The sequence below is a fragment of the Ammospiza caudacuta genome, chromosome 3, assembly GCF_027887145.1.
Source record: "Ammospiza caudacuta isolate bAmmCau1 chromosome 3, bAmmCau1.pri, whole genome shotgun sequence".
NCBI classification, from domain to species: domain Eukaryota; kingdom Metazoa; phylum Chordata; class Aves; order Passeriformes; family Passerellidae; genus Ammospiza; species Ammospiza caudacuta.
The window spans coordinates 24,390,388-24,414,562 of NC_080595.1; the positions used below are offsets into that span (position 1 = coordinate 24,390,388).

Here is a 24,175-nt window from a genome sequence, read left to right on the forward strand (position 1 = left end):
CTCTCTAGTTGTTGGTGTGTACCCTGGAGGGGAGAGAGAAAAAAAAAAGCTGTTTTTCAGTGGAAGCCCAGAACCTTTGGAATGCACCTCACATTTCTATGTTTTGGTTCATGCTGCAGTGTTACAGTTCATTACTATGTGGCTTATGTTGTGACTTTGGGCACTCTGCAGTACATACTGTGAGGAAAGGTATGTGACCCCATGTAAGCACGAGAATAAGTGATTGAGAGAAAGAAATATTAAAAAATGTAGAAAACTAATAGAGAATATTCCAACACCTTAATTTGGTTTAAAGGCCTAACTTCAGTAAAAAAAAAAAGAATTTTAAAAGAAAAGCTATGATATTTCATTGTTATACATCTATTTAGTAATGTACTTGAAACAGTGCATTGTTGAGGATGTTATTTCATTATTTTACCTACATTTCTTTCCTTCTACTTTGCAGAAAGCAAAAAAAAATAGTGGATGTATTTAACTGGATAATGAGACATTAACATGTTTCAATTTAACAAAACATTATCTTCTTAAAAGTTTCAAAAGGCATTTTTGACATTTCCCGGAAATCCCCCTGATTAGTGATATTAAATCATCTGCTGGTGTTTGGATATTACAAAAATACATTGGTAATGCTGACAGAACGTTTCCTAATGCTATTTTTTTCTTAGTATAGTTTGGAATTTGTGATGCTTATGAGGTGAGAGTACAACTGGATTAACATTATCTTATGACTAAATTATGGCTTTATAAAAAAATTGAACTTCCCAAGGAAAATTAATAATAATCAGCCTGGTGACCTGGATGATAGTATTGCAGAATGCCCAATTAAAACAGTGTTTTCTTAACTGCTCTGGAAAACCTCAGCCTCAGCTTTCCCAGACAGTCTTTGTCTTGAGGATAAAATTACCTACTTGCTCTAAAATGTGAAAAAAACCCCTCAAAGTTACTAACAATTTTAACTCCAAATTAAGTTTTTTTTCTAATTACTTATAAATGTAACTAAATACAAAATCATAAACTCATTAAGGATGAAAAAGACCTCTAAGATCATTAAGTCAAATGATGAACCCAGCACTGCCATGTCACCTCTAAGCCATGTCTTCAAGTACTACATCTTTCTTTTGAATATTTCCAGACATCTTTAGTCTACCAGACTGCTAGACAGCTCATGCCAAAGCCTGACCACCCTTACCATAAATAATTTTTTCCTAATATGTAATCTCTTTATACCAAATACCCAACCTTCTCTAGCACAATTTGAGGTCGTTTCCTGTCATCCTCTTACTTGAGAGAAGAGCCTGACCCTCAGGCTACAACCTCCTTTCAGGAAGTTTTAGAGAGGGATAAGGTCTCTCCTGAGTCTTCTTTTCTTCAGACTGAGCAACCCAAACTCCCTCAGCAGCTCCTCACAGGACTTGTGCTCCTGACTCTTCACCAGCTCCACCGCCCTTCTCTTGACATGCTCCACCACCTCAATGACTTCCTTGTAGTGGGGGCCCAGGACTGGGCACAGGATTTGAGGTAGGGCCTCACCAGTGCCAAGTGCCGGGGGAGATCCTGCTGCATCTTCTGCCTGCTCACTACCAACACACAAGGAGGTCTCAGCAGCCATTTTCAGCTGGCAGTTGTTCCCCAGCCCTGCCTGAAGTACCATGGTTTGCAAGGTCTGAAGATGCTGTAACGTGGTCTCATTATTGCTGCACTCCAGTGATAATGTTGTGATTGCTAGAAGGAGTTGAAGTACTGTAGGCAGTTACTGGGCTGACTCTGCTGCTTTTGTGCTGCAATGTCAAAGGTTGAATATCTAGCAATATTAAGAGTTTTATGATCCTCTTTTTAAATTTGTAATCAAGGCAGTGCTGGCTTGCCAGTGTGGATGTACAGAGAGAATGCAGAAATAGCTTCAGCCACTTCATTTGCTTTGCAAAAGTTTATGCATATCTGTGCTCTGACACATAATGTATTAGTCAATGTTAACCATTTCTTAAGGCAAAAGAATGTAGGGTGTTGTGGTTGTACATAAATTCATACTGTGCTGTGATGACTAAGATGTGTAACTGCTTCTGGGGAATGCACAGGAAAAATTAATGGCAATTGGCACTAAAAAGATGCTAAAAAACTACTAACTAAGAGTAGTGGAAAGTAGGTGTGTGTGGGAACTCAGCACACATCACTCCGGATGTCCAGAGTTGCTGAGAACCCTCTTGGGGGGCTCGGAAGACCTGGAATGTTGCCCGAAGCACCTGGTGCCTTGACTTTGATCCATCTAGAGATGTGCCACCTGTGCATGAGGGCATGAGAGGCACTCAGGTTTGAATGGTGCAGGAATGATATATTTACAGGGTGAAAATGTAGATTTTAGGGTTTTTGGTATAAAGGGTGGTAATGGGGACAAGATGGAAGAATCAGGGCGTGTCTCATCCTTCTTCTTTCTTCTTGTCATCCATTTTCTGTGATGATGTTCGCACCTGGGGATTAGTTTAGAGTAGAGAAGTGCGCTGTCTAACATAGGTGATAGGGATTGGGACATAAAAGTAAATACGATATACGTAGTTTGTAGTATAGAAAGACGACACCGCCTCGGAGGGGCTCAGAGAGCCTTTAGCTGCCCCGCAGTTCAAATCTCGGCTGGGCAGAAAGAAAAACTTTGTAGATAAGAAATAATAAACAATCTGAAGATTGAAAACTGAAGAGTCCAGTCTCCTCCTTCAAAGCTCGAGCTGCTCAGAACCATCCCACGCACCTTGGGGCAGAGACAGACAACAGGTCCCGAGAGGTGTGGCAGCAGCGCTCTGGTCACAGAGAGCAACAGATAACTTTCTCAGGCATAGTGCTGGGAAAAGTCTGTGAGGAGATCAGAGACAAGAATGAAAAACAATTCTTAATCTTGACTTGCTGCACCTGGTATTGTGAACATGTGGATATGTTATGGAGATTTGTTTATCAATGGGTGGTTTCTTAATTAGCCAATGGTGATGGTGTTTGGATTGGGGGACCAACTAGGTCCAGCTGTATTGTAACTGTTTGTAAAAGAGCAATGGGTTTCTTAATAAAGATATATATGATCAGCCTTCTGTGAATGATGGAGTCTATGCCAATTATTACCTGGCTAGGGACCCATTTGCTGGGACAAGTAGGGGGGAGGAAGGTAAATACAAGCTTTGTATATACCTTTTTAATAATTATTTGCACTTTTGTTTCACTTCTTATCCAAGAGCAAATGCTTTTCAAATGAGGTTTTAAGCATTGTTATAGAAATGAGGAAGTGAAAGGACACAAAGTTGAAATATTTGGTCTTATGCCATCAAATTAATCAAAAAAAGAGGTCTGAAAGTTTGCACAATGGTTTGGGGTTTTTTTCCTTAATTATATTCTTAATATTGATGCTGATTTACATTTGAAATAATTATTTTGAAGAAAAAGAGGAATGAGAAGATAATTGTATTAATTTTCATGATTAAAGCAGGAACTAGAAGTTCAGTGGAAAAATAATTTCTCTAATGATGGTAATGTGCAGGGGAAGATTATAAAGGATAAAGGGGACCTTTTTTTCCTGTGCTAAAAAAACCTGAGAAGTTGCAATGCTTATAATCTCAAGAAAATCATGTGGACAGGCATAAATATGTATTGGATTAGAGCTGGACAGAATTTAGGTATAGCAGTTAAGGTTATTTTTAATGTGTTAGACTGATACAGTTTTCTTCTCACCTGTTTGTTTCAGGTATTCAGACCTTCATCGATGTCATGTTAGCTCCATATACCTTCTACTCCTATTATATCCAAGCCAGCAACGTTCATGGTTTTACAAGAAGTGACTCAGTGACATACAGAACAAAATCTGGGACACCTGTAGGAAGCTTGGATTTAAATCCTATCTTTCCTGTTAGTCACCACTCTGTTTTACTTTACTGGACAAGCGTCTCCAATGACTCTGGGCCCATAGAGAAATACATTTTGACTTGTACTAGCTCGGTTGATCTGCAGCCTTGTGGTCAGTATGAAGGCTTAAAGACTTCAGCAATTATTTGGAATCTCATTCCATTTACAAAGTATGTTTTTTCTGTGCAAGCTTGTACTAGTGGAGGCTGCTTAAAGAGCCAGCCAGTAACTGTAGTTACTGCACAGGCTCCTCCAGAAGGGCTACGCCCACCGACCGTGGAAACCATCAGCTCTACAGAACTGGCTGTGGAATGGTCACCACCTGAGAAACCAAATGGTAGGATATTGTCTTTACTTTTGTCAGTCAAAGTCTTTGCAAGGGAAAAGCAACATTTTCCCAAATCTCATTAGAATATGCCTGTCCACGCACCATGCACTGAGAAATGAAGTGAGACATTTTCCTAATTTGCCTATATGCTATTAAGTGTATCCTCAGAGTCTGTGTTTTATTCTTCCAGTGTCCAGAAATCCACTGACTGTTTGGTCCGGGATTTAGCACTCAGTGGCATCTGCTGCAGCAAAAATCACATTTATAATCAAACCTTTACAGTAAAATTAATTTTTTCCTAATTTGCCAGATTGCTTAGTTCAGACAGATGTGGTAGTATTGCCTGACAAAAGATAAATAAGCAGATAACAGTTATGGAAAAAATTCTAAGAATTAACAGAGAAGTCTGTTTTTGAAACCATCCGTCATGTGCAGTAGCCAATTCTATTACGAGTATAACTTTGTTAGGGATTAGGTGATTGCCAAGAGTTGCTGGTCTAACTTGTGTAATAATATTTTAGGTTTTTGAAACTGAGAACACAGCTGTTGTAGGATACTTCTGTGATACCACTAATTTTGTTGGTAAAACTATCTTTTAATATATGAGCAATGGAATTTTGTGAACTTGCACTAACATGCACAAGTATTTATGCATGTGAAAACAAGCATTTTTTATCTGTTCACAAAATGGGTGTCTGTCTTTGGGGAGCTCGGCTTTCACTTTGAGCATCTAATTTTCCACCTCTTTCCAAACTGGATTGGAAGAATGCCCACACAAGAATAACTGTGTGTTTAGAGGGGCAGTTTCTACAATGCAGGTCATGATATTTACTGTTGGCATCTCAACCTGTGTCATACACTTTTCATAGTCCATAGGCATGATGTGCATCTAATGGCCAGCACAAGCAGATTTAAGCAATATTCTCATATTTGCCTCGATGTCTGGTCTGATTTCCTGGTGTCTCCAAAGACAAAGAGGAAAGCTCTTTCTCCCAAGCAACCTCTCCAGTTTAGTGCATGAATACAGACCCAAATGCATAAATTTTATGGCAGTTATCTCTTGGCTTTACAAGAAATCTCTGGTAAGATTTCTTAAGATCTTCTAGTTAAACTACTTTCACCATCCAGCCTAAATAATGTATTGGTTCATACCACAACACTGATTGGTTTTTTTACTCCAGAGTGGTGAGGCTTTCCTGTCTATATAATAATTTTGCATTGACATAAAACTGATGTACATGTATCTCCTATCCAGTAATATGTTTTAAAATGTTGGCATTAAAATAATTAAAATGTCATTCAAAAGTTATCTTCTCTTTATCTTAAAAGAAAAGTAAAAAGAAATTGGTACTTTAGTAGAACTCCAGATATCATTTAAATTCACTTTTTTTTCCTGGCCTTTTCCTCTAGGTATAATTATAAGATATGAACTTTACATGAGGAAAAAATTAAAATCAGCTGGGAACTTTCTTCCTCCTGAAATTCGTATTTTCCAAAGCAGTGGATGGCTCAGTCCTCAGCCAATTGTGGAATCTCAGAATGAAAATGCCTTGGCTCCACCACAGACCAGTACCACAGTCATTGATCTGGAGCCATTCACAGAGTATGAATTTTATGTGCTAGCAGTAAACATGGCAGGTAGCATATCTTCAGATTGGGTATCAGGACGAACAGGAGAGGCTGGTAAGTACTGGTTTGAATTTATTTGACAGAAATGAAAGGAAAATGTAGATCAACATGTATTCTTAATTTTCCATAGAAGTGTTTAATGATGGTTAACTAGGAATAAATTCCCATTTTTAACTAATTACAGATAGGTCAGATGATTACAGAACTGAGTATGAAAAGCAAAATAATTTTCTTCACAACATAATATCATGTTGTTGAAGAAAATAATTCATATCAATTAACCCTATATTTAAACTACAAGACTGCAAAATATACCAAGCAGTGTTTTAATTTGAAGAATTAAACCCTTGAAAGAGTTCCCTTTTCAGGACTATAGTGCTTGAAACTTCTGACGAGACCCCATTAGTGAGAGATGCCTCTATCCAAATTTAGGTTCAAATGAGACCATATGCCAAAGTCAATTACATGGATTTTATTTAACAGCAAATGTGAGGTGTAGAGATAGAAAGAAAGAGAAAACTCAGTGGGGAGAGAGAGTGATCAACAGAAGATAGTTACCTCCCATGCATCCAGCAGTGTCCTGTTGGTCCTTCTTCACTCTGGTCTTCTCAGTGGTGATTCTGAGGTCATTCAAAATTTTTCACAATTTATTCTTTTTAGCAAATAAAGGAACTAATTCTCATTGGCTGCAGAGTTCTCTTATTCTATTGATTAGAGGATTCCCTTGCTTCTAATGCTAATTTGTCTCAGTCTTTCTCTTTTTTTTTGGTGTCAGTGGTGTTCTTGGGTTGATGGGCTGTGAGTCGGTGGTCAAGATCTCCCCTGATGGATTTACCTTTCACCCAGTCAGAGTTGATTTCAGCACAGTTGCCAAGTTGGCTTTTGTTGTGGCCCATAAACCTTGCATTCTTTGTGTCCACATCAGTGACACATCCTTCTTCCCAAGGTTTTTTAACCTCAGGCTGGGTCTGAGATAACATCTGGACAATAGTGCCATCTTTATCTTATCTCAAGTTCTTGCTATGGTAGCTTATCTTACAGTCCAGGTTCGAGGTATCCAGAGAAGCATATTCAGGGTAGCTTCAGTGATTGTTGGTGTTTGCAAAAGCCATCTGTCCCAATACTTGGGGTGATCTTTGTTTGACCAGTGATATGTGTGTGGGCAGTTGCTTCTTCACACAGTTTGCTGAAGTGGGAATCTTTGTCTGGATGCTTTTAACCAGAAGGAGCAAAGCAGATCTCTCATGCCCCAGGCCTGGAGTTAACACCATCCTGTCACTTCTTCTGTGCTTATCTCATGGCTAAGTCTTTTGTATTTGAGACAGCCAACTGTGCTCTTTAACTCCTTACAGCTCTTCATGGGCTTTAATAGAGGCCAAGTGTTATAACAGGGCCCCTTTTTATCAAAGCGTAACCAGTTTGCAGCCTCTTGTATTATGACCCTTCTTTTCAGATTTTCAAAAGGGCTTTGCCATATGACATATTATTTCAAATATCAGCAATTTATTTCAATGCTTGCAGTAGAATTCTATGGTTTTCAGATTGATAAAGCCAATGGTTAACAATTAAACATCTCTCTTACGTTACTTATGCTTTTGTTTGATGCTTACTTGAAAATCATGTCCTCAGTCATTTGCTCCAGCAAAACAGCAGGCTAAACGAATTCCTCCTTCAAAAATGAGACTTTTTTGCTTATCTGTTCCTAAATATTATACGTTATAAAAGTGTTAAATTGTATTTGGGAAGAGGTCCATTAGTGCAGTTGTTTGTATGTAGCAGAAGTGCTGTGAGTTGGTATCCTATTATTACAGAGGAATCAGGTGGGGATTTAACTGCAGTGCAAACAATCCTTTAACAGATTTACTATGGAAGACAGGGGAACTGTTTTGTAAGAAGTGAGAGACATGTTAATTTCAAACTGGCCTAGCAAACAGAATTGCTTTTAAGATGCTGAAGTATTGAACACTTTTTGCTTTTATCAGTTTTTTCCCATGTCGCATGAAGTTCTTCAAGGCCTTTTCATTTGTATGTACTTTCCTACCTGCTACAGGGGATAGGACTGTAGTGTTGATTAGTATTTCTTTGAAGGCGCAGGCAGAGTTTTAATCTGCATTCACAGCCAGAGTAGAAAACAGGAGAATGATGAGTGAAGTACTTATGAAAATAAGGTGAAAATTCCAGCTAGACTTGAAAATAAGGTTAGAAAGGGAAAAGAAATGATTGTCTGAAATGATGTTTTGCAAGTACAATGAGCAAGCTTGCATTATACATATTGCTCACTTACTTTATTAATATTATTAATTTAACTTTATTTCAGCTCCAGAGTTCATGCCATCTCCATCAGTATTCCCTCTTTCCCCATATTCCCTTAATGTGTCATGGGAAAAACCTGAAGATGATATATCAAGAGGAGAAGTGATGGGGTTCAGCATTAGTTTGATGAATGAACAAAGGTCTTTGCCACCATTTTCCCAGGTATTATTGTTAGTTACATTAAGTCTTTCCTAACTGTTAATAATAAAATTGATAAAACCTGATGTCCTTTGAGGTGTTGTGATGAATTTTTCCCTGGTTTCCTGTGTGTTCTCTGATCACCTACAGGTTTGATGCAATGCTATGTACTACATCTGCATTTTAAGCTGTCTTTCTGATCTGACTTGTGTTCAGTAGCAGTTGAGATTCAAACTTAGGAGAGATGAGCTTGTGCAACAAAATTTAAATTATCCTGATATTTGTATATACTGGTTCTATATTGTTGCTGTACTTGCTAATATGCTTAAAGCCATATTGTATTGTAGGTATCTACATTTTCCTTAAAAAGGTACTTGTCTGGATGAGTTTTTGAAGTGGGGAAACCTAAAATACTGGAAAGAAACAGATTTAAAAAGTCAAAATATGTGAATTTAAAATACTGTTGTAATGTTTGAGTGACTGGGTTTGGCAAACATATCATGGCATTAGTTGTAAGCTGAAAGCTGAGGAACGAACAGAAACATGATACATAATCAGAATTTGGGAGTGGATCTGGTGCTCTCATACTGTATTTCTCATTCAGAGCTGATTTTGTCCTTGGTATTACCACAGATGGGCCTCAGTTTATTTGCTTATCAGCTGGGGATACTACTGTTCTCGAGGCTGTTATAACAATACATAAATGCCAATTGCTTCTGGTCACTGGCTTGCAGGATTCTTCATGCGAAAATATATCTGAAAACAAAGATATCTAAAATGCTGCAGTTTATTCAGTTCCTCTCCCATTGATAGCTTATACTGATGTTAAAGTAAAGCAGATGCAAGTGTTTGTAGGTATTTGTTATCCTCCTCCCTCCTAATGCCTGCTAATCATGTCACTCCTTCAATGGTGGTCAGATTTCACAACTTAATAGTGTCATTTTCGTCATCTCAATTGTCGCTGCACTGTTTGTAGTGATAACTGCACCACCACACAGTTTTATGAGGCAATAACTTTGTTTCTTCATTTATCCACTCAGGAACTGGCTTATTACCTCATAAAACAGTGTGATGGGAAGTATTATCACCTAAATCCCAGCTTGTTCAGACTCTCCAAAATAATCCTCTCCCTCAGTTGGTCTATTCAGGCTTTCTCACGTCTGAGTGAAGGAGCCTGCAAGTTCAGAGACAAGTTTCTTATTAGTGATCATATCATCAAATGACAGGAATGAAAATATTATTAACCAACTGTTGTCTTCCAATCTGTTTGCTTTGCAGGTTTTGCATATAGCTGAGGCTCACGAGCTCTCCTACATAGCAACGGGATTAAAACCTTACAGGATGTACAACTTCACTGTTACTCTCTGCAATCAAATTGGTTGTGTAACCAGTGAGCCAGGCATGGGGCAAACCTTGGCAGCTGGTAAGGAAACAATCTGTAGCAAAGTGCAAAGCTGACACATGGTTTACTAATGAATGCCGTGATGATGGTCCTAGTTTGATGCGCAGTGGCAGGGGTAGGTGTTGTATTAATACAAAGTGACTTGCTTAATTATTATTTGTTTGTTTGGACAGATTAAACCCAAAATGTTTTCAGTGGAGGTTTAAGATACTCTACTATGGCAGTAGGATTTGTGTACTGCCCTCTCAGTTGCAAGTTATGATATGTGTGGTTTTTATTCATGTTTGTTTAAACAGTGAAGGCACGTAAATGTGTGTGCATCCACTCATTCATTCAGGATGCTAAGAAGTTGTTAATTTGTTGTTGGGGGTTTTTCAGAGTGTGTTTGCATAACAAGAAATGTAAAATGTTCCAGCCTTTCTTAACATATGCAGGATCAGTTGTATGTGTTAAGAGTAACATAAGTACATAGTGTCTTGTCAGAAGCAACATAGGTGCTTTGGGTCTGCTTTTTTGAAAATGTTTGTTTATTTAGCCTCTGAGATTTGAGATTTTGCTTTCTAGGTATGTATCTACATATATATGGGAACAGTGCTAAAGAAACTGCATATGTGTTCCTGTGCACCTTAATGCATTTTCAGTCTTCAAGTTAATTTCAGTACCATTGTCATGGATTTCAAAGGTACTGCCTACAAATTTAGGGGAAAATACATATCAGTCCAGAACAGAGATGGAGAAAGCCTGCATTTCCTTTGAATAAAGGACTGGCCTAAACTCACTTCTTGGACAACAGGGGTTCAAGAGGGTTTTGAGAAGTTTTTAGGAATATCAGCTTTACAAGTCTCTTTATTCATGGAATGAGGTAGTCAGTATGGTTCTTTAATACTATAAATACCAGCTCAAACCCACGATATGTGACATACTGAAGAGAGCTGACCACTTAACATTGTGGTTTCCTTTTGTACAGGCATTTAAAACACGTTAGTTAATGTCACAATATTAGCTAAAATGCTTAACTAAAAATGTTAAACAAGTAGAACTAAAAACGTTAAGCAATTAGTGTTGTCATATGGATGTTGTGATGATGATCTTTGCAATTACCTCTCTCATGTAATTTTGTCTCACATATTGGGAATTTTCTGCTGAAGTGATATTTAAGGTGTTGGGATATTGCCTCTAGTCTGTCCTCAGTTCTTCATGTCTATTTGTTTCATTGCCTTTCCATTTTTTTTTCAAGTGGAAGGCTCTTCTCTTATACAGAGCCTCCTACTTGTATAAGTATGACTTTATCCTATTCCACACAGCCATGAGGAACAATGTTCCAGTCTATGCTGATAACCATGGAAACAAATATTGTCTAAACAGCACACCTTATTACTACAAATGATCCAACTTTGCATTTATACATTTATTAAACAATTCAGGAACAATAGCTTAGGTATGCTTGACAGCTTGTTTATGACCATCTCCTCCCTGGTTGTGTTAATACTCAGAGACCTATCACATTAGAGAAGACAGGAGAATACAAAATAGCATAACAGGCATGTCCCCATTTATTAGCTGTTTTGTGGTGAAGCCTTTTCTTGTTTATTGTTGTAAGCCTTGAAAGAAAAGAATCAGTGCTGTATTGTGTTCTTTTTATTTTGCATTTAAAGCATGTTATTGCAATGTGTTAAATTTTGGCAAACTGAAAAATGAAAAATTTACATTTTGCATGCAATTTGCATGTGTCTTCCACAAGTCACATTTTTTGTTTTTCTCCTGGAGATATTTATTTCATCCTATCCATGCAGGGGTTTTTTTGTGTGTGGTTTTTGTGGTTGTTGGTGTGAGATTTGGTTTTTTTTTCTTTTCTTTTTGTGTGTGTGCACGTTTCCTTCCATGAGGTTCTGTAAAACTGTGTTTCCAAAGACAATTTAAAAGAAGCACTACTTATGTGATAGCAATCAAAGGGAGTTAAAACTTGAAACGGAATTGGGAAAACCAATCCCTGGCATTTGTAAAACTAGATAATCAAGTCTTAGTCCATTTCTATCCTTTCTTTTTTTGTCATTGAGATGTGCAAAATGAAATTAAAATTGTCTTTCTAGGACTGTTGGGGAGTTCTTTTTTATGGAGGAATGTCTCCCTGGCAAAGAGACAGCATACCTGGCTGGATGCCAGTCCCCCTCCATGCCCTGGCAAAGGCAGCCTTTTGGAGGAAGTCTTGCCTGAAATGTGTTCCAGCATGATGGTCCCCTTGCATCGTAACAAAATCCAGGAGCTTTCAATTGTGTTTCAAGTCAGGCTAGAAGTTATACTAAATTGGACTAATTCTTCTCCTCTGATCCTCAGGAGGGGGAGCAGAAGGATAATGGAAAACCATATCCACTCACCTTTATGTATGGCATGTTCTAGGTTTATCACATGCAACATTTCAATCAATGGGTATCTTGATGGCTGTGATTTTGGCATGTCCAACAGATGTGTATTAGGAAGGGGGTTCTTTTGAAATTGCCAATGGCTTCTAAAATTTGCCACTAGAAGTGTCAAGTAATTTTTAAGCTTTGTTCAGATCCATTAGGGTAATTTGAAGTCTAGTTATAAAAAAAATACTTTTTTAAAGCTAATCTCTTTCTCTGATGACTTATGTTTTTTTTTTTTCTTTTTTAGTTTGGTGGGGCTTTTTTCCTTAATACATTGTCGGACAGAAAAGGAAAACAAAGGGAGAGACAGGGCAAGAAATACCTAGAAACAAAATTATTGAGGAAGAAAAGTAAGGTGTTTTGAGATAGGATTGAAATGATAAAGAAAAGAGACTACTTCACACAGGAGCAGAATTTAAGGATAGCACCCAAGAGGGCTGAAGCATCAGGAAAAGTCTACTGAAGTCTCTTGGACTGTGACTGGGTAAAATCCAGAAGCAAACTTAATGAATGGATTAATTCTAACTTGGTTCAATTAGGCATCTTTACTGGGAATATCTCATGTGTAGCTTTGCAGGAGTAGAGTGAAAGAAACTCAAATTGTCTATATGTCCTTGTGTCTGTCAGACTGGCAAAATAATTCCTCCTCCAATCCATATACCCACAATGTCTGTAAATGGTAATAAAGAAGACAAATCAGAAGAATGGGAGGGGAGAGTGTGAGAAAACAAAGTTTGCTAGGAATGGAGTTATTTTATAAAAAGGCTGAGTGTTACAAATGCAAATGAAGCCAGGGGGGTGAGCTAAATAAAAGAGCAGTTATGCCTGGTGCTCCAAGAATGGTAAAAATTGTTGGAACATCAGTGTTAGCATAAATGCAGTATTGGGATGAAAGATCAAAATAAGTGTAGGAAGGTAATAGAAGAGAATTACCCATCCCTGTTACCTTCAAAGAGAAGGTGACTGGACTGAAAGAGAACCTAAATTTGATCTGTACTGATATAAATACATACATAGCAGACTTTTATATATGCAGTTAAGTGTTTCATACTTCTTAATCCATCTTTTAAATCATAAATGAAGCAGCTGCAGCTTCCACAATCCTTGTGGAATTTGAAACACTTTTATGCACTGCAATATTCTACTCATGCTATTGAAATCCTTGGCTCATAGATGAGGAAAAGTTCATTGTTGAAATTTTATTTGAAAATTTGAAATCCAGTTTGAACTTTGCCTTAGTCTGTGCTATCACAGGATTGGCAAGTGGATCTGCATATATGTAACTGAGAGCAGTATTAGACAATAATTACACATTTTTCAACTCAATACATAGAGCAAAGTTTTCCTTTATTCTTCTCTCTGGGTTCTGCCATGTTCAAATTCCTATTTATTTTTGAGAATGGCATTCAGTCTGTTGTTTTTACTATGTCTTAGGCCTTTTCTTTTTTCTTTTTTTTAATTTCTAAAGCAGGTTTTGTTGCATGGTTTTCTCTCATTTCAGGATTCTGAAATGGTACCTATAGAACTTAACTAGCTGGTACCAGTGAGAGACCTGATCCTTTGAAAGTTAATTTTTGTTACAATGTGTCTGCATGAAATTAGGAATTACCGACGCAAAACATGCATGTTTTCAAAATTTTTCAGAGGCAGAGAAATGCCATTTTATTCCTATAATTTTCTATCATTTCAGCAGGATGAAATTAGTCATGTGAATGCTTGGACCAGTACAATTGCTTACGCTACTAATCTCAAATCAAATAGTCAGAGGTTGCCTTAAACAATCTATACAGCTGTGTTTCATGAGCTGCTGTGTGACTAAGCTTACTTCTTGTAATTAAGTTTGCCTTTCCTTTGCCCTTAATTTAAAAAAAAATTCATTTAAAAAGCACTTTTTAAGACATAGCAAAGTATTTGATTTGTGATTGCTGCCATTTACCCAGCACATTGTATTCCTGATCTTTTGCTTTTGATGGCAATTACAAGGTTCAGAAGCTAATTTGTGGGAGAAATTCTTCCAGCACCAGCTGCATCTGGCTTCTTGGCAGACTTCTCAACCGGTTGTATTTGGGGCTTTGGAGTTGCCTCTGGGTTTGCTGGGGTGATTCTGGGCTGTCTTACACTCCGTGTTGTTTTATTTTTGATTACCCTTTTAATCTGAGTTATTTGTCCATTTTTTCCCATTTTTTCCATTCATGGATAAGGTCCGGTGCAGACCCTTTTCAAAAGCCTCATTTGTTAATGTCTGTCATAAATGGCTTTTCTACAAAAGGCTATGCCTCAATTTTAAAATCACCAGTACCCATTAATCAGGTAGTAAGAAATGTATAGTTTCCTTTGTTACAGAAAAGAAATACGAGGGCCATTTGCTGCTGGCCTGGAAACACAGATTGTTTTGCATGCATGTACATAAGTCTCTTCATTGTGAATAGGACCCAAAGTGATTAAACAAGCACTCTTAATATGTTAATTTATAATTTTAATTACAACAATCTTGTATATATAGTCATTAGTGAATACTAATATAAATATTTTTCTACCTTTTTATTCATAATGCATAAACCAATCATCCAGTTACTTCTCGGCAGTTGCCTGTTTCCGTTTCATAATACAATCTTTGTTCTTAGTTATGAATGCATTTTGTTCATTCCTGTCTTGAATAATCCCTCATTAAGCTAGTCACTTTCTGCTCCATGCTAAAAAGGAAAAATTATCATGCAAATGTGGCATGCCATATTAAAAAGCACATTACCAAACACTTTTGTTGCTGTCCTTCAATTAGTTTCCCTTCTTTGAATTTAATTTCATTTGTTGTTAAACTACTGACTTGATGTATGGACTCATGAATTTGAGGCTGCTGCCAAGAATGTAGCAGGAAAAAAAATCAAAGCCTCTTCAGAAAGCTACAGAGGCAAAGCTGAAATGAATTTGCTTCACCTTTGACAAGAACACTTGAGCAGCACTGGAATCCTCTGATGATTCAGCTTGGCTAATTATCCAATTATTTATTCCAAGAATAAAGATGCTGTTTTACAATTAGAAAAGTGTAAAGTAATCTGAGAAATTTCCTAATGACAGATGACTTAAGTAACTTCTGAGATAAATAGAATCTGCTCAAACTTGTCTTGCCAAGTGTTCAAGCTGTAGTTAAACTGCTCTTTGAGTTTCAGGGAATCAGTAGGGAATTAAAAGTTATTTGTTTCTTCTTCCTCACCAACCACATATTATGCCATAAAATAGCTCAAAACAGCTCAGTTTATTCTTTTTCCTCTCTGTCAAATTTGCAATATTTTAAAGCTATGTTTAAGTTGCATTCCTCTTGATTAAAAGCTTTTGGTTCAAAGCAATACTTTTTAATTGCCTAATAATATAAGTCAGTTCTTAGGAAAGAACCGTGCATTTAGGAGTTCATTTGCAATATAACTGAAAAATTCATTGCATGGCAGTAAAACAATTTACTGTTAATTACAAGGAGAAGAATTTGCTGTACCATGCTCACAGATTGCCATGAATCATGCAGCACTCCTAGAGATTTATAACAGATGTGTAAGTGGGATGAATTAGCAGGGTTTAATAACAGAGACACAAATCATGCAGACTTCAAGGAGCTTTAATTGATATACTAGAATGTGACGGGCATGAATCACTCAGCCATTCAACAGCACTGTAACATATGGTCAGCTCAATATGCTGCATCTTAAATCGGTTGGTGAGTCGTTGGTTGTCCCATATGGTGGAAGCAATATATTTTTCATGATTTTCAAAAAATACAGTGGATTACATCTTTTTTAAAAGAAATATGATTGCAACATATCCATGTTACTAAATTTTCTTTTGATGTCTGCTGTGCATGGGTTTTGTTCTTTTATTTTGGGAAGGAGCCCAAAATGGACTCTAAAGAATTTCCTATTACTCAAAATATTGTCGGAAGATGTAGGTATTATTGTTTGACTCATTTGTTGTTGAAATGACTGATACCATTGTGAGTCCAGAAAAGGAGAACATACCTGAAATGCAATGGCAAACTCAAGGTCCTCTGGACTAATTACTGGAATCAAAAATGAAATGCATGACCCATAGTGAGGTGTGCAGTTTTACATGCAAGGTAAACTCCAGTATGAGAAGAAAAAGATATTTTCTGTAACTTTTTTCCTTGAATTTGGCATTTTTTCTCTTTTATTTTGTATGTATGCATTTGGGATTCAACAGTTAAAAATGGTAGACTTTTTGTTGATTTACCTTCCTGAACCTTTCAGTGTCTACTTCAGGATTTTGGTGGAAGAGTACACAAATACCTACCTACAGTAAGCTTAGCAGAAGTTACTCAAACATATGTAAGCCTGTAAAATTTAGCCACAGTGTAAATATGTTATTCCTGGGACAAGAATCTGGCAGAGTAGGGAAAAGCTTTAGCAGTTGTATTAGTAAACCTGACAGACTTGAGAAAGGAGTATTGTATCCTTAGAACCATGGCTGCCAGAATTTAATGTCAACAATTAAAATTTATTTTGATCCTTACCTAGTGTTTATTACTGTTTGTATACACAACAGACCTTACTAATACAGAGATGCACTATTAGATGGAATTACCATCTGTTCAGAGCGAAATGCTGGCATCTGTCTTCGAGCCTAAAACTAAAATGATATTATTTCAAACAAAACAAAATTAACTGCTCTTTACTTACCAACTTCATTTTTGTGTACACGTGTGTGCATAAACACATGGGAAAGGCTTGTTTGTAATGACCTGTGTAGCAACATCTATATTTAGATATATGACTTCAACATAAGCTGTATGGACCATCTGTCTTTATTGGTCTTTTCTGTGCCCTCTGCTACACAATGGCATGCAGCTATCATGGGCTTTTAAATACTGTTTTAGCCTTATAATATATTAAATATGTAATATATAGCAGGACATTAAAACTACATAATTAAAATACACAAAAATGTGACTTTGAATCCACTAAAATGCAGTATGCTCATTATTTTGACAGATGTGTCTTAACAGAACGTGACTAAAAAAAATTAAATAGGTAAAATTATAATCCATTCATCTTTCAGAAAGTAGCTACAGGTACCACAGTGACACCTTTAGGAAAATACATACTGAATCTTTTAATGTTGAATATTTTTAATTTCAGCATTTAGTACCCTGCTGGGCTAGTGCTACAGATTTATTTCAAGACCTTCTGTTTTTGTGTGCAGTTGGTTTTTTTGTTTGGATTTTTTTGTTATTTTTGTTTTTAAATACTTATGTAACCTATTATGTACAGTTTTGATGTGCTGATGTGTTGTCTTGATGCACAAGAATTCTCAAGCATCGGGGAGACTGTAGTTTAAATACTAGTGCTATAGCAAGGATGTTACTTTCTGAAAGGGTAGTCTTGTGTTCCATATATCACAAAATAATAAATTGTGTCATGCCAGTGTTTAATGCGTGTACACAGTGCATTAACTGTAACTGTAGTACATTTATTTGTGCTAGAGGAGACTGGAAAATGATTAAAAAATCAATACTCCCCTGTCAGAGAAGCAAGTGTTACGATGCATTTAAGTAGTTAATTGCATAAGCCCCATAAAAGCTTCAGGTTTGGGTATCAGAGATGCCATAATTATGGTCCAAGTAACTGCCATTTATTAATACTAGACTTTAAAGGAAGATGTAGTTATTGTCATGAATGCTAGTCAGCTGTATGCATTTTAAAAATAATGAATTTTAGCATTTCTGTTTTGCCATCAGTAATCTGAACTGGAGGGCTCAACCTCTTCGGTTTGCATTTAAAATGCTGACGTAGGCTGGTTCCCTCAGAGATGAAGTTTTGATTGTTAAGCCATGTTTTCTATTTAAACTTGTGCATTAATACCACAATTCATTAGTGCTCTGCCCTGCTTATGCAGGCAAGCTTATGACCTCACACTGCATTACTTCAATTTTGACATTGTAAATTTCTACCATCGTGTGAAATACTAATTAGATTGTGAAGTCATAAATGATACCTAAGCAGGAATTTACAGCACATAGTGCCTTTGGCAGTTTCCCAGTTCCCCCACTCCTTGCTTTCTCCAAGAAGACTATCTGTCAAGTTATGGGGCGTGGGGGACAAAGAAAAAGAAAAAATAAATAAGTAATATACTACTGGCAAATAGGAAAAATGAAAAATGTGTTAATGATCTTGGAAATGCAGGAATGTTTAAAAAGATGTTATTAATTAATTTTAAATGAAGCAATCTCTCCTTCTCTAAAGAACTCATGCTATGTACAATGCTGGGCTGTGAAGTAATGTGTCAGATTTTGAAGCCCATATTTTAATTCAGGTTTTATTGTTCTTGAAAGGCGTTTATTGTGCTTTACTGTGTCATTATGGGAACAAGTAATTTTTACAAGTTGTCATTGTATTTCACTTCCTGGGCACAAGTGAAGTTGTTCCTGTTGTTAAATCCTTCTCATTACTGGGGAAAGAAGGGTGAGAAAAAAGCAGGATAAGATGTAAATAGATTCTGTACATAGGAAAGTGTTCTCATACTTCTCCAGGTGACGCCTTCTGTTGTTTCAGGGATGGTCCATTTCTTTCCACCTGTAGGACCGTCATTATCCAAACACGTCATGCTGCCCTCCAGTGGCTTACTGTACATCCTTTTATTAAAAAATTGAATAATTGTAGTTAATAACTCAGCTGTAGAGTAGCCAATGCTATCAGAGTGTTTAAAAGAATATCACAGTATTGGGTTTAACAGTAGGAGGATCATCCCATAATGTAAAACTATCTTATGCTGCTACCTTTGTGGAAGCAGTCTTGTTTGGAGTCCTGGTGTGCACCAGAATTGGTGGAGAAAAATTAGAGAGGGTAGTTTTCTTGATGTGAGCCATTATCTGAAGACAAGCTACTGTCTGGTGTGCACATCATGAGAACAACTTGAAGGGTCTGCAGGGCTGTGGAGAGAGAGCTGTTCTGCTCCTCTTGGTGAGGGTAAGTCCAGTGACAAGAGACCCCTGTTGTCATGTACCACGCTGAGATGTAACAAGAGTTATGACTGCTCAAATTTTCCTTTGGTTGTTCGCTCACGTCCCCTTGTGAAAGTCATACAGATACACATTTACAGGAAGTTTGACATGTGGGGACCATCAAGGAAGGAAGGAATCCAAATATACTTTTTATGAAGATGTTGATTAATATTCTCAAAGATTACGAACAAAAATATTTTAGATATAATTATAGAGACATATGTCTAAGGCCTGAATAAACAAAGTATTTCTTGTGCAACTGAAAGTGTCTCATAAAGATTAAGAATGTTTTTTGAGGGTTTTTTCCTCTCCTAATTAAGCTTCTTTGGATATCTGTGTTTATTCTTAAGATCAGAAATTAAACAGGATGTTTTGCAAAGATTGTTATGTGCAAAAAATAATTCCCCAAGTGTTATGGATAGTGATACCTAGATAACTTTTTTTGTCCACAGCTCCAAGAAAACTTAGTGCCCCTCGTGTTGAAGGCATAAACAGCACAACAATAAAGATAATTTGGGATGAACCTGAAGAGCTTAATGGGCCTTCTCCCATCTACCAGGTGGAAAGGATGGATTCATCTTTAGCTGCAATGAATATAGAAGTAACAAAAGGGATCCGTTTCCCAGGAAATGGATATTACAGATTTGCGAGTTCCACTCTCCCCACCAATACCTACTTTACAGGTAAATGCATTTAAATTACTTTAAAATGTACTAATTGAACTTGGCATTCATTTTATCATTTAGTATCATGTTCTGTAAAGCTTAAATGTTAAACTAGGTAAGTTCTAATTTATTAAAGTTATGTAATAATTAGTGATGTATGGGCTATTTTAATTCTCACTTAAAAAGGCTGTGGAAATCACTGGACATGTGGGATTTTTATTACTTCATGTTTGGGCAGAGAGATGTACATGACAGTGATGCTGCTGCATATTTGACTTGGCTTTGCATTGTAAATATAAGATTTTATTTATTATTCTGGGATAAAAAGTTTGTAATTAATTTGCTGTGAGTGCTAAGATGTGTTTTGTTTAGTACATTTTTGAAGGTTCCTGGGGCTGCATAAGCACTCAAAAAGCTCTGTCTTCCAGTTTCAGAGCATTTGTGTTGTGATCCTGTTTGTTTTGTTAAGGAAAGAGAAAAGACTGCTACTCTGACAGAATTCCACTGTTTCTGGGCCTTTGAGTATTCCCTCTTTTTTCTTGATTAGTTATTTTACTTTAGAAAAATGAGATTTTCAGATTGAAGCAGACCTATGACCTATTTCTGTATTCTCACCATTTGCTGATATCTTGAATTCTGGGGTAAAGCAAAGATGCAGACAGTATGTTTTTTCAGAAATTAACCTGACAGCACATTTGAGATGTTGTAGCAGTCTGTAAGTGAAATCTTGCATTTGCCTGCATGAACTATGAGTGTTTAAAAGAAGAAACAGCAGAGTTGAAGACGTAAAAAAAAAGTATGAAAGATATGTGTGCGTGTATATTTATCTCAGGCCATGAGAATGACAGCAGGAAGGGGAAATCCAAAAGGAATCTGGGTGACTGCAACAGCAAGCATTAGCTGGCACACTGATGGTGCTGGGGCCACACCAGTGACACAACTTAACGTGGTACTTGTTTGTTCAGAGAGAGAAGGGCTGCAAAAACTATGCAGCACTCTTGGCACAAAAAAGAATGCTGGAGCTTTGAAGAGCACTCAGCTGTTTCTTCAAAGAAGACACTCCTTGTCTTCACCATGGGTATAATTCTGGCAAGAATGTTAGAGCACTTGGTACTTGCAAATGTGTATGTGCGATTTCAGGTTTTGTCTAAAACAGAAATCAGATTCTTGCTTCTCTATGATCACTTGGTGAATCTGACTTTAAAAAAAAGTTGAAGATGCCTTCACATTTTTTTTTAGCTAGGTGCTTACTTGACTGATAAATAATAATAAAAAGTGATAATGCATTAGTTAAATATTGACACTGTGTTGACTGGCACAACCTGTCTCTGTGTGGGAATCTGTAGGAACAGCTGTTGAACTCCTTTCCTCATCTAAATTGCCCAATAGTTTTCCTCACATCAGTTTGCACCCTTTACTGTATATTTAGAAAAAACCCCTTTGATGTGTTGTTTGACCCCTTTGATATGTCTTTTGTTGTCAGTTGTGACTATTTTTAACCAAGCAAGCCCAACACCAGTCTACCCAAGTTTTGATTCACTCTGGCGTTTAGTTCTACTCCATAAGCTGAGACTGATGCCTCGAGTAAAGTTCATTGTGATGGCCAAGATGATTTGAGAGAGTTTGGACAGGCAGGTTAGAAGATCTTAAAATAAAGCTCCCTTCATATTGGCAGGTGATGGCTGATAATGCTGTATGGATAAATATAATTCATCATAGCTTTGGATTATGTTCTCTTCTACCAGCTATTAGTCAGAGTGTTTGGAGACAACCTGGAACTAAAACACACTAAGCAATTTGTCCAGACATCTGCTAGTAATGACTGACAATCAGGTTAAATCAGTCTACGCTTGGTACCTAAAAATGTGTAGTTCAGGTTTGGTAACTCAATAAAGACTTTAAGAAATATATATCTCGGTTTTTCTTAGTAGGTCATCTGTCCTTCTTCCAAAACATGATGGAGGGGAAAATGATGGCAAATGCAGGAGAGTTTAGAAAGACAGACGCTTAAGGGGATGAAAAATATTCTTTAACTGCACTCTGCAGTTGTTTTGTTGTTGAGACCCTCTCTTATGACCCATTTCTGAAGACAAGCAGCTGGCAATTGTGCTTTATGGATGGAACAGCTTCAGTGTGCATGCAGCTGTGTACATTTTTGACACAAAAGTGTGCCAGCTTGTACGTGTCAGTCAGCAGACAGATACTTCTTGGTGTGTCTGGGATCTCCCACTGTTAATCCAGAAAAAGATTGATCAGTTTATTCATTGCTAATAAATGCAGTTGTCCTCACTACCTTCCTGGCTGGTCTTACCGTCCATGGTGCAAGTATTAGGGGCAGATGTATTTTCTGGGAAATTTTCCAAAATCATCTTTAAAAAAATAAAAGTTATTCAATAAACACTGGCTACGCTAAGCAGTGTCCTGTGTGTAACAAAGCCTCCAGCTGCGCAGGAAGGTGTGTTCTGAGTACACATTAGATGAGAGGAAATAAAGTAAAAGGACTTTTTCTGCTCATACTGTCTACATGCAACTTCATAGCTGTTCAAAATGTGAAGTGTTTTAGCCATGTATAATGTCATTTCCCAAATGATGCAGACTTGATTTTTAGATTTTTAGATTTTTAGATTTTTAGATTTTGATTTTTGATATTTGCATTCCTTGAAGTTCTTAGATACAACAGCATTTGTTGTATCTAAGTGTTCTTGTTTTAGTGAAGGAACTTATCCATCTCCCATCACTTTGAAAATTGAGGTATTTAGGTGTTTATCTCCATATCTTCATGAGACAACCAAGTGGTATGATTTAACTAATGGGGAGCTGAAGTTCAGATTCTACTTAATGCGAGACTTTATACTTAAAAGGACCTCTAGAATTGGCTAGGAGGTTTTACAAATTATTTCTTTTGTGTGGTTTGCTTTTATTGGTCCAGCTTGTGTGCTGTGGCTGTGAGTCTGGAGTAAGAATGCTGTAGTACCACTGCTGTGTTTGCCTTTCTGGTTCTCTTGTCATCAAGAGAAGTAATATCTATTTTATACAGGGTGTAGAAGTAGCAAGCTTGGAGTTCAAATGTCATTCCTCTTGGATGCTACTTGTTTTAAAACAAAATTATTAATATAATATTGATCAAAATGCAGTATACTCTGAAGAAAGTTTTGTGTTTGGCCTTGCTTTGATTCCAAGTTTTCTGAAATAGGATACACTTAAAAAGAAGTATGTCTTATCTTTGCTAACCTCTACATGATGCCTGTTCAGCTCTGTAATAATTAGAAAATAACTGTATGAGGTAAGATGTTAATATATTAAGCATTACAAGGAGAACTTTTTTTTACAAGGACGTTTTTAGTGTTGTAAAGTGGTCTTAAAAATGTGTATTTAAAAAAATATTGATATCTGTGCTAGTGTTTTTACTGCCAGATTCTGGCTCGGATACACAGACATTTCTCAGAGTGGAGGATCTTTCCAGTAACAATGTTTCTTAATGAGTTTGCCATGGAACACTGCACAAGCAGAGTTTACATTTGTTCTGAGCAGAGGAGCTGAGAATGGCTGTGGTCATTCAGTGTTGGATCTCCCCATAGCTCTTCATCACAGTGAACTCTCTTTGCAGTAATGTAAAACAAATTCCACTCCACAGGATCTTGAGCAAACGTCTGATTTTTAGTCAAAGGGGCAGATATTTTCATTAGTTTGTGGAGCCAAATAAGCAGACCTTTCCCAGCATCCCAACAGAACTTTAGGGGATGCATTATGACTGAATACCAAGAAAATGAACAGGATTAGACATTCTAAAACAATGTAAGAGGAGAGGCCAGAGAAAATTCTGTAGTTTAGAATAATGAAGACTAAAAGGAGAAATGATAATGGTGTTAAAACATATAAAAATGCGTAGTTTAAAAGAAGAGAATGAACTTTTTGTGTTTACTGTGAGTAAAGCAGCAATACACTCATAAGCTTAAAATACAGCAAGGTAGATTGTCTTTTTTTTCTAAAAGATTCAAGCTAGCTGAGCAAAAGAATTCATTGTTGTGAGAAAGAAATGAAAGCCTGACACTGCAGATTTTAAAGAACAGTTAGATGAACATTTGTCAGGAATAACCTGGCTAAAATTGATTCTGCTTTGGAGTAAGTGGATTGTTTCTGTGACCTCTAAGAATGTTTTCCAAACATATATCCTATTATAAAGTCAGACTAACCCAATGAAACTGGGAAAGATGTTCATTTCACCAAATAACTTTTAGTAGGAAAGAGATGCCTTTTTTTTTCCTGATTGACAATTTTCTTTGTAGAAGGAAGGTTGCATGAGTTGAACAAGTTTTGCTTCTATTTTATTTTTCTTCTTTAGGTATTTTCTAGCATTTCTTTATACAATTAATGATTTGAGATCATTAGAAATTAATTTTAATCACTAATTCAGAA

At 36.8% G+C, this 24,175-nt stretch overlaps 1 protein-coding gene across 1 annotated transcript in view; it reads left to right on the plus strand.

Moving 5' to 3' along the window:
- The window catches only part of USH2A (usherin), a 372,150-nt gene that overhangs the window by 78,111 nt on the left and 269,864 nt on the right, over nucleotides 1-24,175 (plus strand). The window contains exons 16-20 of the mRNA XM_058801041.1: nucleotides 3,719-4,213; nucleotides 5,615-5,887; nucleotides 8,151-8,308; nucleotides 9,563-9,707; nucleotides 19,547-19,777. Of these exons, the coding sequence (XP_058657024.1) occupies nucleotides 3,719-4,213; nucleotides 5,615-5,887; nucleotides 8,151-8,308; nucleotides 9,563-9,707; nucleotides 19,547-19,777 (1,302 nt within the window). The remainder of the gene's footprint in view (nucleotides 1-3,718; nucleotides 4,214-5,614; nucleotides 5,888-8,150; nucleotides 8,309-9,562; nucleotides 9,708-19,546; nucleotides 19,778-24,175) is intronic.